We start from the raw sequence: 17,680 nt of genomic DNA, 5'->3' as shown, positions 1-17,680 counted from the left end.
ATAGGAGCTTCTGTTTTTGTTGTAGGATTAGTATTTGCTACTGTTGCTGAGCTCGATTTTTCCGTAGGGTTAGAGCTAGTTTCAGTAGTTGGAGGGGTTTCTGTTTTTGTTGTAGGATCTGTACTTGCTACTGTTGCTGAGCTCGATTTTTCCGTAGGGTTAGAGCTAGTTTCAGTAGTTGGAGGGGTTTCTGTTGATGGGGTAGATTCAGATTGTGTTGAAGGTAGTGTTGGTGGAGGTGATGGAGGTAGAGATTCGGATGTTGGTTCCTCTGTTGAGTATGATGAAGGGGGTTGTTCATCCCCTAGATCCTCTAGTTCACTTTCGTTAATATCATCGCTATCGCTTTCAGAGTCGGAGCTTGAACTCATTTGAGCGTCAGAGTCTGTGTCAGGGTTATAATTTGGGTCGTCATAATCATTATAATCATTATAATTGAGTCCTCCTAAATCCATGTTTTGACCCCCGTTGTCTTGACTGTTACTATTTGTATTTATATTATTTGAAGTAGAAGGGCCAGCTGAATTAGCACCAGGTAATGGAAGATTATTTGAATCCAAAAAGTTGATTAAACCAGAAGTTGAATCGCTGACATATCTACGAAACACTTCGTCTGGCATTTCTTCCATTCCTAGCAATTTAGCTATGCCTTTTCTTACTTTCTTTTTTAGTACTCGGGTATTGTATCTTTTTAAATCAAAATTCCCTAGTTTTCCTATTCTAAATAATTGTTCTCTTCTTAAATTTTCGATTCCATAATTTACTGATATACTTATTTTTAGTTGTTCAGATCTGGGTCTATCATTATATTGAGTAGGTGGGTTTTCAAAACCGTTATCAAAAATTATTTCCAATATTTGTCTCATAGTGAAAGCTGGAAATGCTGGATTTTCTATTGCTGGTGGTTTGTTAGAAATTGCGGGGTCAAGACGTGGTTTTTTAGGTTCACTTCGCTTTTTTCTAGTAGGACTTTCAGTGGTTGTAGGGTTACTAGCAGTAATCATGTCATATAATTCTATAATCAGATCCTCTACGTTAGCTAATTTACATGTAATAGTGCCATTTTTGATTCTATCCAAACTATTTTTTAAGTCTAGTAATCCTATACCAATATGGTTCAGTTGTTCGTTTTGGAAATATCTCCTAGCAATGAATTTAAAGGCTTGCCAAAAGCCATGTTGAATTTGTTCTCTAAAAATGTTTTTAAACTCTTTTTCCCCTAGAATTTGTATTTTGAATTTTATGGAATCTTGGTAATAAGAAGGGAATCTTTCTACTGGTAGGTAGTGAGATTCCTTGAGAAAACTGACCTGTTCCCCTTGTAACACACCACTACTAGCCCCAAATAGTAAGGATAGGATTAACAAAATCATTTCCTAAAAGTAGAAAAAGTTTTTTAGTTTTTCGTCTAGTTTTTTGTGTAACCACTGAAAGTCATACATTTTTAATCGTCTTAGTGCTTTAGTTTATCATAATGAATACGCAATTTTTTGTTTACAATTGCATTAATCGGATAGTCAGGTGTTATCAGACAGTGCAGGTAGTCAATCCATAATTTGTTGTAGTCTGATTTGATGTGTAATCCATTGTCTTTTTTCAAGTCTAACACATATTTCAGTATTATTTTTTGAGCGGTCTTATTCCCTCCTAAATTTCGGAAAGAGTACAAGAAGTTCCTTTTGCACAGTTTTTTCAAGAATTCCATATCTGCACAAAATATTTCGTTTATGTCCAGGTTGATTAGTATGAAGTTGATCCAGTGGCGCAATGGCACCACTCGGACTATCGGTACTTTTTTTAAGGTGAAACATTGTTTTAAAGTTAATTGCATTGATGACACTGTATCATGGATTGTTTTTAAATCTTGTGTGTGGTGATTAGGATCTTGGCAACACGTATAGATAAATCTTGGGGAGGTTGGCAGAATCACGATTTTTTCCTTCATTTCTGACACTTCCATCCTTTTTTTCCTGAAATTTCTAATCAGGAATCTTATTAGTTTTTTCATACATTCTATGTAGGATATTGTTTTGTCATTGTCGAAACCGGTTGTATTTTCTGGGTTGTGGTGGTCATTTTTACATTGGTTGACAAATAGAGAGTTTCCTGTTAAATTTAACAGTATTAGTGTGTCTTTGTTTAATTCTTTTCTTAAGGTTTTAAAGAAATTTCTTTTCATTTCCCTTTTTCTGGGGGGTAAGTTTGATGAATATAACATCTGTACATTTGTTAGGAAAAGAAAAATAAAACCTGCCTTTTCAAGTTCGGACCTTACTCGTTGAAAGTAACTTCCCCCTATGCATATAACTTTTTGCTTTTTATATGCACGCGCCATCTTTTAATCTCTGATTTATGTGCTGTGCTGAAACATAAAAATAATATAATTGCTTTTTGAAAATGATATCAATTAATAGATTTATTGAGTATTGGTCCGATCTTTAAAAGGTTTATCTTAATTTATTTATAATGTTTTATTAATTTTGATTTATTTTCAGTGTTGCCAAAAGACAGGCTGAAGGCCTTCTCCCGGCGTTTTTCCCTGGCGTTTGGCCAGGTGTTTCATCTTCGCTCACGTCCGGGGGGGGCCACTGAAGAGTTTCAGCTCCAGGATGTTGAAGCTCCTGTATCTAACGCCGCTGTTGAGCGCGATGTTGTTGCTGTGGAGGATGCTCCCCCAGCTTATTGTTCTATTATGTGGTAAGTAACTTTTTTAAGTATCGGACTTATTTTAATAAAGTGTTCTCAATATCCCGCTAATTTTTATCTCGATTTTAGCGTTTTATTATCTAAAGACATTTAACAAGAGTCTTTTAATATATTTTTTGGTATTTCTTTACTAATTTATTTATGTTATTTTCAGATTTTTCTGCTTTCCCAGATCTACCTGGGGTATTCTTTGGCCATTTGGCTGTATGCTAATTTCACCATCTATTTTATCTGCTGTTTAGCAGATTGCGAGGTAATAATTAGAATTTTGATATATATATTGCTTTTTTATTTAGTCAGTGAAATTATACACTGAAATCTTACAGTTTTTGATTAGTTATTGTTATGGATCCCAACTACGTTTACGACGAAGATAGTAGTGAGGAGATTGGTGTTGATCTCCATGATGGTTCGTTGGACTATCATAAAGATTTTTTACGTTGCTTAGAGCCTTCTGTAGTTAATGTTATTTGTAGGTAATGATTATTTTTTGTACTTTTTTAGAAGTATTTATTAGAGGAAAAAATAGTATTATTTATTAATTCTATCTTTTTCTTTTTTAGTCGCTACCAACATCCAGCGCCGCCTGTCTTGTTTAACTGTTCCGAAAATATCTCGGATTTGAAGGAGGCGCCCGTGAGCGGCCTTCGGGCCGCTTGCCCAGCACTCTTGCTGGTTGGGGCTGGCGTTGTGTGTTTTCTTTTGGTTATTGTGGTGAGTACCTTTTATGTTTTTTAAGTTTCAATATTTTTGGTTTTTTATAACCTATGGTGCTTTCCTCCCTGTTTTTATTTTAGGGTCTTTGGAAAGTTATTTTTGGTCTATGTTTGACCTATTGCCCCGTTCTTATCTGTTTATAAGTTTGGGAGCTAGTTGCCCTTTTTTGATTTGAGCTAAAAGACCTCTTTTTTCTTTCATTGAGGAATAAGGCCGTATGCATACTTTACCCTTATTTTATTTGAATGAAACTTTAAAGGATTTTTTTATTAACCAAAAGATTTAATGTTATTTGCAATGGCAAATACTCTCCCCCTGTGGCAAAAAAATTACCGTTTAGGGTATTTTGACGACATATTTGTAGCTTTTATATCTCCTTTAATTATTTAAATTCCAGGGATGTAGGGAGGGAGGGTGTATTTGTTGAAAATTATTTTCTATCTATCTTATAAGTGATTATTTGTTCAAGACTAGTAGCGCTTTTTTATTGACTTTTAGAATTTTGCCTGACTGAGTATTAGTGATATAGATTTAGTCGAGAGAAAGATAGATAGGATTTGCTTTTTCATTTTATTTGTTGTTTTATGTGGACATTAGTTTGTTGCTATTTTATGTTCCTCTTTATCTGGGGTTCGGTTATGGTTGGTTGTCCAATAGGAATTTGTTTTAAAGACAGGTTTAAGAGGTGTACTCGTGAGTTAAGTTAACGTGATTTGTTTTTATGCGCTTGGGTTTTTTGGTATAAAAATAGTTTGCTTTTGTTTTGGTTTTATTAGTTGTGGTTTTTTGTTTGAAAATGCCTTTAACAGAGGAAGAGAAAGTTGAAGCTTTCGAGTTGAATAATAGCCATTTTGAGAGTTTGAAATTGAATTTTACTTTCCTGTTGGATAGATTTCAAGATGAGGCCCGTTATGCTAGTTTTACTAGATTTAATGATCCAACGTTGCCTGTAAGAATGAGGGAAGAGTTCTGGGTCTCTGGATTCTTTGGTCGCTTGGATAGCCTATATGAGAGATTTCTTACCCTACAGCCAGTATTTGGTGTTGATCGTGATTCTTTTATTGCTAATATTAGACCTATTATTGAAGGGTATTATCAGCTGCGCGAAGAGTTTTATGCTAATATGATTATTAATTAGTTTGTTGTTTCTTATTTATAAATATGATGTGTTGTAAAATTTGTATTTTGTTTTTATGGTTGAGTGTTGTTAGGTTTTATTATTCGAAATTAATTTTATATGGTTTAGTATCGTTTTGTTTATGTTAAAAAGTTTTATAGAAAGGATTACATTTTAGATGCAATGTTAAATATTATTTTTAATTTTGCTAATTTTTTCTAGTGTTGTTGTGTGTTAATGCTATAAGGATTATAGCCCACATTTAGAAGTTTTATAAATTTAACGCTTTTGGAACAAAATTTAAAATTTTTCCTATTTATTCTAAGGTTTAAGTTTTTTACTTGTTATTTGAATATTTTGATATCGGTGTGTGTGTTTGTAATCTGTATGTATGTTATTGACAATTTTAAGTATAAATATAAGTTGTGCTTTATGATTTTATCATTCTTTATTGAACTTTGGAGTAAAAATGTCTGAGAAGGATTCCATGGATGCGGATGTTTGTTATGAAAATGCGTATGCGAGTGCCTGTGAAGATTGGGATTTTATTCGAGAATACGAGTTTGGTTGTGCTCGGCAGCAGTTCGAAGCATATTTGGAATGTGTTGATGATGGTATCTGTATCTTGGCTAAAGGATGTTTGCGTGAATTGGATGTACTGTTCAACTATTTCAGCTTGAGCCGCCCCATCTTTGGAGAAACCAAGGGGGCTTTTATACGAAGAATTAAGCCTATCTTTAAAAAGGTTGCAAGACTGGATCGATTTTTCCGGGATGCTATGGGCTTTGCTGGCCAGACTGTTTATGATTTTTGGCAAGAATATTAAAATTTAAATTCGTAGTTTAGTTTCAATTTGTAGTGTTTTATAAAATTTATTGTCATAGTTTATGAATAAATTTTGTAATATTTATTTATTTGTTGTTTTGTGTGTTCGAAAATATTTCTGATCTATTTTGTTTTTGTTCTATGGATGGTTTATTTAGTTTTGCGCGCGCGTATCTGGTGTGCTTAGAGTTCTAATGTTTTTTGGTTTTGGCTTTACTTTTAGTTTGTGAGCGAATTTTTAAAAGAATGGCTGCAAGCGAAACTGTTAGATTAATTTGGGAGGATTTGACTAGCGTCATGAGGAATGCCCATAGATATTTACAAGCGAGGATTGAGACCTCTGATCCTACCGTAGATAGACAGGAGGTGGTTAGACTATTGGGTGTCCAAGAGACTTTAGTCTCAAGGGTCTTGCTCTGTCGGCCTTTGCCAGGAGAAACTGAAGATGTTCAACTTGCTAAGTTGAAAACTGTAGAAGATGATGTAGAGTTTCACCAGCTCCAAGTTTTTCATGTTTAGACAAATTATTTGTGTTTCAAATATGCATTAATAAATGTGAAAATTATTTTATTTATTTTGTTTTATTATTATTTTTTCTAAAATTTTGTTTTTGTTTTAACAATTTTGCCGCCTCTTTTACTGTCTAGCTGCCTGCAGCTGTTGTGTAGATTGGTTTTTATTTTAATCGGTTTAAAAAGGGGTGTTTTTTATTCTCCAGGTGTGATAGCTTATTATACCTTTGTTATTTGGCGCGTTTAATTTGCGCGTGAGTTGGTTTATCTTTGTGTTTTAATTGATGTTTGTTTGGTTTGTTTTGTTTAATTTTAGTTGTGTTTGGTTGCTTATTGCGAAAATGCCTACATTTGCTAGCCGCGAGGCTCTAAAAGTTATTTATGGCGATTTCACTAGAAATATAGCCAAAATTGTGGTGGGTTTACAAAACGGCGAATACGGAGATTTAGCTTCTCAAACTGATCGCGGTAATTTTAGAAGAGAGTTGCTGGATCTAGAATTTGAGTGGGTCAGCCGTTTCACACCAGATGATACTAACCCGGCTACTTTTGGGGATGATTTTATCGAGAATTCGAATGATTACATTGAGTTTATCCGTCGAAGATTCGATTCTATTTCCAACAGGATCTGCGAGAAGACAAGCGGCAGCTTTCCCTGATTTTGAAATATTTTTCTTAATGTTTCCAAATTGATTTTTCAATAAATTGTGGAAAACTATTTTTTATTTGTTTTTTAAACGGCGTAATAATTTATTAATAATTGTTATTAAAAGGTTAGAATTATTTTATATTGTAAGATTTTTATTGGAAAGAATTTTATTGTTAGGCTTGCCGCTGTAATTCAGCGCATTAATATGTAGCATTCTATTAACCAATAGAAATTGATTAATGACAGGTTAATGAGGTTTACTCGTGAGCTTTACTCATATCTCTAGCTTTACGCACCTGGTTATTTTGGTATAAAAATGAATGGTTATTTGGTGTTTGAATCATTTATATATTCTGTTTGAAAGATGTCGTTTGCAGAAAATGTGCTGGAGAATTCTAAAGCCTTACTTGTAAATGACCTTAATTTTGATAATTTGCAAACTCATATTAAGGTTTTATTGGATAAGGTGTTGGATGAAGTTAAATACGAAAGTGTGACCAGGCTTAACAATCCTGAATTGCCTATGAGAGTTAGGGAAGGTTTCTTTACTGGATTTCATGCACGTTTGGAACGCTTGTATAGTGTCTTTCTCTCCCAATATCCCAGCTATGGTGACGATCGTGAGACCGTTGTCGTTTGTTTGAGACCTATTATTGATGAGTATTTACGCTTACGTGAAGAATTTTTTATTAATATGATTATAAATTAATTTGTTGCTTTTTGTTAATAAAGATTGTATTTTGTATGTTTTATGTTTTATCTAGGTTAAGTGTATTTGTGTGTGTGTGTGTGCTTGTATAGCACGGGTGGTGTGTGTGTGCCTTGGTGACCTTCTGAGATGTACTTTACTGCTAATTGGCTTGTGTGTGTGTATGCCTATATGGCGCTAGGGTGTGCGTACCCCTTAACTGAGTTGTGTGACGCAAACACACCAGTAGGCTAGGCTGTGTGAGTGTGTTTCAAAAATTCGCAAGTTGGACTTTAAATAAGCAAGATGGCGTCATATTTATTCAAACTTGCATTGTTTGAATTAAATTTTAAATAATTTTGGATCTGTTTTATGTTCAAATTTGACATGTGTCAACTTTTTTAACCCTTTGTTAGTTCTTACAAAAAGGGATGTTCATTCATTCACAAACAAAAATAATTTTGGAGCGAAACTTTCTCTAAAATTAGCTTTTTCCGTTCGTCGATATAGATTTTTTGTAGTAATTATTTTTTTTTTTTTTTTTTTAAGTCATTTTTCTGTTTAGGACCTTTTTTATTTTAGTTATTACATTTTTATAGAAACCTTTTTTGGATCGGTCCCTTTTCTAAAGTTAGCGTTTTACTTAAGTATTAACGTATAATTAAGATACACCTATCAACTAAAAATTTTTTGGAAATAAACAAGTTTTTAAAAAATTGCGTTTTCGTTTTAATAACAATCCTATTTTTCTGGGAGCGAAGCTTTTCTAGGCATCAGCCGCACATTTTATTGATACAATTTTAATTAATTTGAGGCAAAACCTACTATTGTCGCTTAGAAACCTTTTTATAAATTTTTCTCGTTTTATAGAATCAAAATTGCAATTAATTTTTAATTAACTTATCCCTATCCTTCTTAAATAGAGTTTATCAATCTTTCATAATTATTTTTTAGACGACATATTAACTCATTTTGTGCTTATTGATTATAATATATTTTGATTAAATAGAGATTAACATATAATGATTATAATATTAATATGGTTAAATAAGATTAAATAAGGATAACATGGTTAAATATAGATATCATGAATAAGGATTAAATATGTTGCTACTCTAGACTACCAACTAAGCTGATGGGTGCTAATTTTCTTAGCTGTCGTGATTTTTAGTGGTCATAGCGTGGCACTGGTTGAACCGAGGCACAGCGGCGACGTCCTCTGTCAAGTTGTTGGCGAAGGTCGCCACTAGTTGGCCAAGCTCTGAATCCCCATGCTGCTAGGCCACTAGGCCTTTGTCGCTGTTCCCTTGGGTATTCGCCAAGTATGTTGCGAGTATCGTGCTGGTAATGGTTAGCACGGTGTTCTTGAAGGTGTTGATAACGTCTATCTCGTCTATCCTGGTTGCGGTGAGCACGGCGGCCGAGGCTTTGGAGTCGGCTTCCTTCGTGATGGGGGAGCTCGTGTCGCTCTCTCTGAAAACGGCTGGGTTTATCTCGTCCCTCCCATACTGCAGAGTCCCATTCCCTAATGGCTTGGTGGTATTTGTTAATAGTATGGTCGATGCTGGCTGCATGGTCAAGGAAGATTTTAGGCAGCCTTTCACTCCGTGGAGAATCGCGGAACCAAGCGATCAAATTCTTTAAGAAGGCTTTCCATTCGCCGTTCTTTCGAATTTGATCGCTCAGCTGGTCATGAAATATCTCATCGGAGGTGGCGCTTTGGACCCATCTCAAGTCCCTGAACATTGCGTTGAAGTAGAAGATGTAATCATAACAAAGTACAATCACATCCTCCGCCTTCATATCATCACTTACTAGTTCCATAAGTTTTTTCTTAGGGAAGCATCTAAAAAGTTCTGGTGAATTCACAACTATCATTGTTTTTCACTTAGTTTAGGTATTGTCTTTATTTTCTGATTTTTTACTGAAAATAATTTGTGTAGCTTATTTAAATGAATGATTGGTTAACTACTCTAAAGAGTTTTGTTGTCCTAAATTTCTAATTTGTGCGGCTAAACTTAGAATGACTCTTCTCAAATAAGGGCGTGCCATACGTTGATAGTTTAACTCCATATATCGATAAAAACGTGCGTCTGATTCCTGAGTAGCTGCTCTCCTTTTTAATTTCTTACAAGCTCTGCATAAACAGATTTTGGCTTGTATGATTGCGTTGTACAATAAATCCAACTGTCGAATTATTCTAACTAGCTCCCAATATATACTTATGCGATCATGGGACACTACTTGTTTGCTTTTTGTTAGATCTATTGTTTTTGGATGACACATATTACACTTATTCTAGCAAATGTGTTTTTTAATCACTTATTTTATTAATTTGTATTTTTTATTTTCAGGTGACCTGTATTTGTAACTCCCTCTGCCTTTGGTGTGATTTGAGGAATGTTCGCCAGCTGTTGAAGAGATCTAAAACCGAAGAGGAGGGGTTAAAAATTCGCTATAGAATCTTGAATACCAAAACCCAACGCCTTAGAGTAGAGTGTTTGAGGTTGCGAACTGAAATGCATGGTTACCAGCGACGTTATAACGTGGCTAAACAAAAGATGGATCTAATCCCGTCGTCGCTGCGCGACCCTACTCCAAGATCTCTGCCTTGTTTGTATCCCATCGGAACCCGAAGCCTTCCCACCTCGCTCCAGGACATCTGCCTGTCTGGCTCGTGGCTGGAGCTGGATGTTTACAGCGAGGTCCAAGATGCTGTTACAAAACAAGGAACTGATGGACAAGATTTTCCCTTGGAGTCCGATGAGCTTGAGCTTTCCGAAATTGGCCGCAATGACGAAAGGTGGGTTTTTAAATATTAAAGGAGAATAGCTACTATATAACTAGGATATTTGTCTTTCTTTAATTTAGCTAAGATTAAATACTTGACAGTGAATCTACTCTAGAATTTGATTTGTCGTCTGATATACTTCTCAGTATTCTATTTGCTTTATTTATTTTGTTAAATTTTCGGATATCTCGCAAGGTCAGCACCTTAAAGTGTTTAGCAACCTTGCTGGGTAATTGATAATCGCCTATTAAATCCTCACGCAGTATTTTTATTTGCGTGGGGTTCACTTTCTTTGTAGAAGTGCTCCAGATATTTTTTATCGTAATTAGGGGTGTTCCTATATGAAGTATTACCCATACTATTAAATCAAAAACTGGTTTATTTTTTGCGTAGTATTTCTTTTTTAGATGGTCACGGCGCAGCACGCAAAACTGCCCCACTTTATAGTTATGGTCATGTCTATTCTTGTTAAGTTTTTTCAACAATTTTTCTTGTCTGTTAAAAATAAACTCTTGTGTTTCATCATGTAATTGCTTAAAAGGAATCTGATAATCCTCAAATCTCTTGGATAGAGATTTGGGGTCAAATGAAAAGTTAGGTCTAAATAAATTATCATTTTGCACTATTCCACCTTCAAAACCATACAAACTAAGGTAATGGAGGTTATAGGGACTTAGCTTTGTTCCTATTAATTTTATTGTATTCACTATATGTATTACTGTGCTTAATGCTGTTTTAATTTTTATATCTGCGGCATGTGCCCTTGCAATTCGTACTAAATTTTGGATTACTTTAATCCTATTTTCGATATTGCCTCTCGAGGCACTTTTATAAGCAGCACTATCTAAAAATCTTGAGCCTATTTTTCTTAAAAATAAATGACTTTTTGAATTTTTGATGTTCTTGCCGTTGTCGGCCCAAAAGTTTTTGACATGTCCATGCAATAGAATGTACTGGCTTATGCCATTCTCAATATCTTCATAGTTTAGGTCTGGTAGATAATGCAATGTAATATACTGGGTGGCCACATCCATAAAAACCAGTATTCCTTTTATTCCATCTATTTTTGATTTCTTACTAAATTCCAATATGTCCATTGCTACCACCGTATTTCTAAATTTATTATTTCTATTAATTGAGGTTAATCTCTTTAGTCTTAGGTGATTGTTTTTGGATTTTATACATGTACAACATAAACCTATATGGGCTTCAATTATTTTCCGCAATTTTGTTTTATACTGTACATAAAATGTAGATGTTATATTATCACGAACCCTTTTCACCCCTGCGTGTACCATATCACGGTGCATGCTTCCAGCCATATAGCCATAAAGAGGGTAGGGTAGAATTAATAAATTTTGTTTATATTTTAATGTCGTTGGATCGACGTCATTTGACAAATTTTCTTTTATTTGTAATTGTATAAAGGTAGATTTTTCAAAAATTCGCAGCCTTTCAAAAGTAGCATTTGCATTTGGTAATAATATTATGCTTTCTTCATATTCGGTGTGACTTTCAGTTTTATTTGACAGATTTTGTTCATTATCATGGGGTTGATTTAGGAATTCATTTACTATTTCTTTTCTCATTTTTTCCCTTTCTTCCCTGTCAGGTTTTTTATTAAGTTGTTGTTCAAAATGTGCCATTTTGTCTGCCATAGCCTGATTTGAACTATGTCCTACTGTACTGTGTTCCTGTGTATTTAATAGGACTTCAGAAAATGATTTTTTTGTATCAATGCTTATCCCTAAATCCTCAGTGTTTTCAATATTTAAATTTATTTTTGAACTCGTGTTAACATTTTGTTCAATAGGGTCAGGAGTCAGGGGATCTATATTATTAAAATTTATTGATTTATTATCTGCAAGATTACTTATTGGATTTTCTATTATTTTTTGCTCTTCGTCAGGGAGAATTGGAATAGGATCATTTATAATAAATTGTTCATCTACGGGCACAATATCTATTGGATTATTATCCTCAATTGTTATAGGAATTGGGTCATTAAAAAGTTGTTGATTTTTATCTGAGTCTGTATCCTTAACCCTTGAATAAAAATTAACATTTTGGTCATCAATTTGATTTGAGCTCTTTTCAACATGTGTCTTATTGTCTGATGTCTCGGGGACAGGGATAGGTATACTAGTACTTTCATGTTGCACATTAATATTTTCTTCGGACGGATTTTTAGCAGGGACAGGAGGCAAAACTTGTTCTAGTAATTTTTCTGCTAAAGCTTTTGATTCTTGCAATTCCTTTTTACTGGGCTTTTTGGTTTTATCCTTTTTTGCCCTTTTATTGCGGGTTGTTAATTCCTCATATTTCTTAAGAACTTCGTCAGCTTTGCCTCTAGTTACTGCTAAAATTTGTACATCCGTGTCCTTGTTTATAAAGTTTTCTTTGTCCCGTATAATGGGTGCTGCATCAAAAATAGCAAAATTTTCCCCTTGATATACAGGCTTTATTTCCTCCACCTGAAAGTCAAGTCTTTCAGTAGCATGGGGCATTAAGCGGCTAATAAAATCGGCCAGCTGTTCGTCTGTCCGAATAGATAGAAAGGAAACCATTTTTCCAAACCAGTAGAGAATTTTTTGACTCAAGTAATCAAGCTTACTCTTACGATTCTCAATTTTCTTGTTTCTAAGGATCTTATAACAAGCCACATTGTCTGTCAGTATTAATGTCCTTGTACCTTTGATCTCCACCTCAAAGAAGGTGAGGCCCTCGTATATGGCCAGGATCTCTAGGTACACTATACCTGTGGTCTCCATAACTTTGGGGGCCACGGTTTTTGAGAAAAACCCTAATATTTTTCCTCTCACATTAATATCATTTAAATTATTTTTCATGCTTTTTTCGAGGAACGTATAAACTTCTCTGTCACTGACGTCTAGATTCTGAACTGTCTTTTTATATTTTCTCTGTTTTATTTCAAAATTTTCTTTTACTCCCAAATAATAAAAATTGTCATTATTAACAAAAATTATAATTTCAGAGTTGGAGGATTCGGTGAACCGCTGGTAGAGCAAGTTCTCGAGGATGGATCCGTCCTTGCTTGACAGGTAAATTATTCGAAGTTTATGTTTCGAAAACATTGAAAAAGCATAGAATAGGAATGTCTGAACGTATGGATTATTTAATGATAGAGCCCCTGCTCTAAGTAGATTTATTTTTTCTACAAATATTTTATTCATTTCTTTTTTAGTCCTTACAACATCGTCAGATGTGACTTCCAAGAGATAGCTTAATTGTGAATACATTGTAAAATTATTTGAAAAAATTTTATACCAATTTTCATATGAATTTGAAAAATCTAGTTTTAAGAAGATTGATATTTGATAAAATAAGTTTAGATAATCTGATTCTTTAAAAAGTACCCCTATCGCTTCATGGTCATTAAAATATGCTTTTAGTTCAGCAGGCATGTCCATAAAGTTAGGCAGCTCGGATTGAAAAAGGTCTTTAATTTCAAATCCTAGCAAGCTGGAACCTATGGCATGCTTGCTGGCGTCTGTATATAACATCTGAAAGTCTATATTTCTTGCTGTTTCATTGCTGAGATTATCAGATGCAAGTATTTCTTTGATTTTATTGAAGTGAAAATCGGCTTCTTCATTCCAGTCAAAATTCCTTACTTGGGGGAACAAAGCATTCATATGTCCATGGATAGGTAGGGGCAAAAGTGATCTATAATATTGAAGATTTCCTATAAATGATTGAAGTTCTTTTAGTGTTTTTGGAGCCTTTAGTTGCATTATATATTTGACCTTTTTGTCAGGGATGGTAATCCGTCCCTGGCCGATTTCATAGCCTAGTACTACTACTTTATCTTTGTTTAAGTCTGTACAGAAAGTACATTTGTCCAAATTTAATTTTAGATTTAGCCTATTAAGGCGGGATAGAAAAGTTTCTAGTTTGGCGAGGTGGTCCTCTATGTCCTCTTCATACCAACTGAAAATTGAGAGGTCATCGAACCAAACTAGTAACAATTCTATAATGTCATTAATTTTTAAATCATTTAAATGAATATTTGATAATATATAATGCAACAGAAGGCTGGGTGTTCCCGCATAGCCGGTGATGGCTCTTTTGAAGCGGAAACACCCAAAGCTAGTCACAATGCAGGACACTCCTGAGTCTAGAACTTTTTGGGATAGTTTAAGATTATAAAATGCATTTTTAATATCTACAAAAGTCCCATATCTTACTTTAGGTAGCAGATTTTTTAGCGTATTCATCGGATCCATTGTGATTGATGATACGCTGTAAGGAATACTAGCATTTACCCCCCTAGAGTCAATGATTATACGTGGGGGCGCCTGTTTATCCTTACGGCTCGTAAGGAAAACAGGTGACCCAAACTGCTGGCTGGGTGGGGAGCATTCTATAATGTCCATTTTTAAGCATAGGTCTATGAAATATCTAAGATGGAGCGTATCTGTTAGGGAGAGATTATAGATTTTAGTATTCTTATCATAATTTTCAGGGCAAGGGAAATCCATTTCTTCAATGCTTTCCCCAATATCGAAGTTGTGGGACGCTCCACTTTCAAATTTTAATAAAAGATTAGCTACTCTTTGTTTTACATTTTGGTCCTCTATGTAGCTTAATTTTTCTAATATTTGTTCTAAGGTTAATGGTGGTGGGGGTAGTGGCGCAGTCAACTCAATTCCCTCTTTATTATCCCCAAAAATATCTGCTATTTCTTCGAGACTTAATTCATTTTCTGGTTGTATTGTATTTACACTATTTATTTTAATAATCTTATTTACGTTAACATATGTTTTATCTTTCTTAAAAATATCAACATTAGAGCGGGGCTTTATACGTTTTTTAGCACTATTTTAAATGGTATTTTATCCAGTAGTTTATTTACAATATTTTTTACTTTATTCTTAACATATTTTATTATATTTAGGATGGGTTTAATTAGATAATCGCGCGTCTTTGACAGAATATTGGAACCTTTTTTTATTTTATTAAGCTGCTCTTTAATTCCATTGTTTCCTCTCAAGACAGCGATTGATTTAATTGAACCCATTTTAGGTGCTTTAAAACCTTTTAATTCTAATTTTTTGTTTGTTTCAGGTTGGCAAGGCAGGAGAGAGATCAGAAACCCGCCTGGTTTGATGACAAGAGGATTTTCTCCTACATTTTCACAGTACACCGCGAGTTTATTCTCCCCTGTCCTGGTTATTGAATACATTTTATATCTTATCTTAATTTGATTATACATGTTTGAAAGGTGTGGGATAAAGTGTTCTTGTTTTGGGTCTTTATCTTTGACTTCCAGTTCTATTAATTTTTCTTCTCCCTTTGCTAATTCTAATTTTTTGATGTTGACAGCAAAAGGATTTTTTACCTTTCTTCTGTTAGGGTTTATTTCTATGTAGACTTTTTGCCCCTTTACTTGCATGCCTATATTGCAAGTGATCAAAAATGGGCGTCCTAATAGGCAAATATTCTTTTCTTTAAGTACATGGAAGTCCAAGAACACTTTTCCCACCCCCTCAAACTCAACCCCTAGGCGTCGGGCATCAATGACGCTTATTGCTTTGCCTTCTACTGAAGACAAACGGTAGGCTGAACAAAGGTCCATCTCGTGGTAATTAGGCAGCACTTTTAGTAAGATATTTTCTGACACGCAGTTTACTGCGGCCCCAGTGTCTAGTTCAAAAATTATTTTGCTGCCATTAATTGCCACGGGAATTTGGATCTTGTCCAGCACGCCTAGGTGGCTTTGAATTGTTTTAATTTCGAGATTTGTTTCTAATTTGTCTATGTCTATTATGTCGGTTGTCCTCTCAGCCAGCAATTGCAAGAAATATCTCCCATTGGGTATATTGACATATAGGAAAATTATTGTCAATAGCCCATATGGAGCAAGATAATTTCCCAACAACATGGCTGTGAGCACAATCATAATAATTGTCATAAGTTTATTTTGTTTTGGGTATTCGTGTAAATAACTCAAAAACGATATTGTTTTTGCAATTTTTACACGACTCTCCAATGATAATTCATTTTTAAAATAATGTTTTTTATGTTTTATTCTGCTTTCAGACTCATCATCAGGTTCTAAAAATGACTGCTCAATGTGTCCGGCTTTATGTTGTTCCCTAGCAGACGCTGCATTATCAAATTCGTCCAGGTAAAAACAGCCGCTAGCGATAGTTTCAACTTCAGTCTGTTCGTCTGTTTTTATTTTGTTTGCCATATCTATGTTAGCTATGGTTTGATTGATATTCAATAAGTGTTCCTCAACAGATTTATCTCCCCGATACTCGAAATTTTCAAATATTTTTTCCAATCCGGATTCGGAGATTGATGGGGGAATATTTTCATCCTCATCTGAGCTAAAGTCGCTACTATCTAAGTCACTTAAGTCTGATATAGAGTCTTTGTCACTATCTAATTCAATTTTTTCGATTTCGGCCATGATTTCAGCCCTAGTTAATCCTGTAATATCTGTTAATAGATCGTTTTCATCTATATCATATTCAGGGGTATCTTCCATTGAAGGGTTTTCTTCGGAGAGAATTTTTAAGTCATTTTCTTCAATAGATTGGGTATCATTAGAATTACTACTAACATTTTTTATTTCTATTTTAGGATATAGCGTTGTGTGTTCAAGAAGAGTGCTATTGGCTTTATCTTCGTTCGAAATGGGTAAGTTGCTATTTTTGCTATCATTAATTGGTTCGTTTTCTGATTCTTTAAGCTCTTGTAGTTTTTCGGATATACCCTTTTTTACAACTTCTTTGACAGGTATGGTTTCTGTCAAATTGATATCTAATATTTGGTCATTATTTATACTATTACTATTTACAATATCACAGCTGTTACCTTCATTTAAGCTGCCAGGGGCTGCTGATTTATTATGTACAGATTCATCTTGAATATCATAATTAAGTGGAATATTTACAGGGTTATTTTGTTTGTCTTTATTGGTTGAACATTCCAGTAGTTTAATTTCTTGATTTTCATTATTTATTTCTGTTTTTAGAGTGAGTGTAACTGCCACTGGAATGGATATTTGATGTTTGTTTATAGCAGGTGAGTTTTTCCCTTTGTCAAGGGCGCCGGGTATTTCCCAAGAATCCGTATTATATATTTTATTGATTTCTTGAGAAGTACTCGGCGGCCTTAGCCGTTTTTTTCCGCTGGCAGTGGTAAAGTACACGCTGCCAGTGGATGATGGCGTCTCGTTATCCCATAATGTAGGCATCTAGGGCATTGTTCTTGAGCCGGTGTCACATTGGGGTAATAGTGACAATCGGCACTACCATGGGTGTCAGAATTACATAGTAGGCATACGATACGATTGGCTAATTCCTTCTCTTTTTTCTTTTTGTCCCACCATTCTCCATTAGCTTTCCTAATAGCAGGGTCTGGGTGTTTAAGACAATGTTTGCTATAATGTCCTTTTTTGCAATGTTCGCAAACAGGTTTAGGTTTTGTAGATACATCTTTGGCATTTTTATCATTTTGTTGTCCTTTATTTTTGCCATTATCTTTTGGTGTCTCTTTTTTGGCTGTTAGGGAATTTAGGCGATTTTTTCCTAATTGATTAACATTCCCGTTTTTCTGTTTTTCCATCCTTCTTTTTCTGTCCACAGCTGCATGATAATAGCTGCGATTGTTGCTAAACCAGTTTAGTATTGTCTCTTTTGTG

The 17,680-nt window shown here is 34.4% G+C and overlaps 2 protein-coding genes across 2 annotated transcripts in view; one reads left to right on the top strand and one right to left on the bottom strand.

Annotated features, from left to right (window-relative positions):
- The window catches only part of LOC145323927 (uncharacterized), a 55,993-nt gene that overhangs the window by 32,843 nt on the left and 5,470 nt on the right, over nucleotides 1-17,680 (bottom strand). The gene's annotated exons all lie outside the window — the stretch shown is intronic.
- Nucleotides 9,690-15,776, top strand: LOC145323916 (uncharacterized). The gene is made up of 3 exons (XM_080166523.1): nucleotides 9,690-10,017; nucleotides 13,001-13,067; nucleotides 15,094-15,776. The coding sequence occupies exons 1-2, from the start codon at nucleotides 9,734-9,736 to the stop codon at nucleotides 13,062-13,064; spliced, it is 348 nt and encodes a 115-aa protein (XP_080022649.1). The 5' UTR covers nucleotides 9,690-9,733; the 3' UTR covers nucleotides 13,065-13,067; nucleotides 15,094-15,776.

The sequence above is a fragment of the Acartia tonsa genome, chromosome 1, assembly GCF_053477335.1.
Source record: "Acartia tonsa isolate MP-2025a chromosome 1, ASM5347733v1, whole genome shotgun sequence".
Classification (NCBI taxonomy): Eukaryota; Metazoa; Arthropoda; class Copepoda; order Calanoida; family Acartiidae; genus Acartia; species Acartia tonsa.
The sequence above is the reverse complement of the archived record's forward strand: the minus strand, read 5'-3'. Positions and strand labels throughout refer to the sequence as shown.